This window comes from Sphaeroforma arctica (assembly GCF_001186125.1).
Source record: "Sphaeroforma arctica JP610 unplaced genomic scaffold supercont1.5993, whole genome shotgun sequence".
Lineage (NCBI taxonomy): Eukaryota > Ichthyosporea > Ichthyophonida > Sphaeroforma > Sphaeroforma arctica.
This window is the reverse complement of record NW_014034565.1, coordinates 1-1,016: the sequence shown is the minus strand read 5'-3', so window position 1 is coordinate 1,016 and position 1,016 is coordinate 1. Positions and strand designations below refer to the sequence as shown.

At 46.5% G+C, this 1,016-nt stretch overlaps 1 protein-coding gene across 1 annotated transcript; it reads left to right on the top strand.

Annotated features, from left to right (window-relative positions):
• Positions 1-286: 286 nt before the first annotated feature.
• On the top strand, positions 287-754 carry SARC_15355 (hypothetical protein; the record flags this gene model as incomplete). Its single annotated transcript, XM_014290523.1, has 1 exon — positions 287-754. A coding segment is annotated over one exon (468 nt), but the record flags the coding sequence as incomplete, so codon positions are not given.
• Between the last annotated feature and the right edge of the window lie 262 nt (positions 755-1,016).

The following is a 1,016-nucleotide window of genomic DNA, read 5'->3' as shown; positions in this document are numbered from 1 at the left end:
CCTGAAACCTTCAACCTCACAATCCGACAATCAGGCAAATAAGCGGTGCTCTAGCCAACGTATAACACACTCACTCACAAACGGTTAACGAACGACTGAAGATGCAATCACGACACCAATCGAAGCACTCATATCAATTCAACTCAACATTACATTTGTTCATTTATGTTTGTTTATTGGTACTATGCCGCTAGTGTGTCACAAGGCATAACAGCCACAGGTATCACAGCTTTCTAAACAGAAATCCATATCCCACCCCTAAACCCCAAACCTCAACACCAAACAGGCGTTGGATGAAAGCAAACAGATAGCCGAGCAGGATGTAACACACCTAACCGAAGTCAACAAGCGACTGAAAAAGCAACTAAAGGAGCAATTCGATGCATTTCGCCCACAGATGGATCCAACCACTGGCACTATCACAAGCACCTCCACACACTCCCCCTCGCTGCGTATCCATAGCAACGGCTCCGGGCCAGGGAGTACGCGTACGAATGCTCGGCCCATCAGCAGCCCGCGCTCGCACTCGTCCTTATCGGGGAGTGCGTTCAAGCCAGATATACTCAGTCCTGTTATCGGGTTTAACCGGACAGGTGGTGCAGCAGAGGCGGTAGGTACTGCTACACAGGCCAGTGCGCAGAACTCAGCGTCTGGTTGGCAGACAACGGCAACAGCTCAGTTTGGGGGAACGCATTCGAGTTTGAAACGAACACTCTCACAGAACAGCACGGGTACTACACAGTCACAGTCGACGGTATGTTTGTGTTGGTATGTTCATTGTGTATATTGTATATTGTATGTATGTGTTTGGTATATGTATATATGCCATGGACGTCTAAGGTGTGTATATATTTGATGTGTTTGCTTGTAACTCGGAGATCAACTTAGACATAAATCGATCACTCTCGCAGAGCTATTCGAGCACCATGTAGTCACAGTGGAGGGTATGTATGTGTCGTATGTTCCTGTTGAATATATATTTCTTGTATGTATGGATATACTATATGCATCTGCTT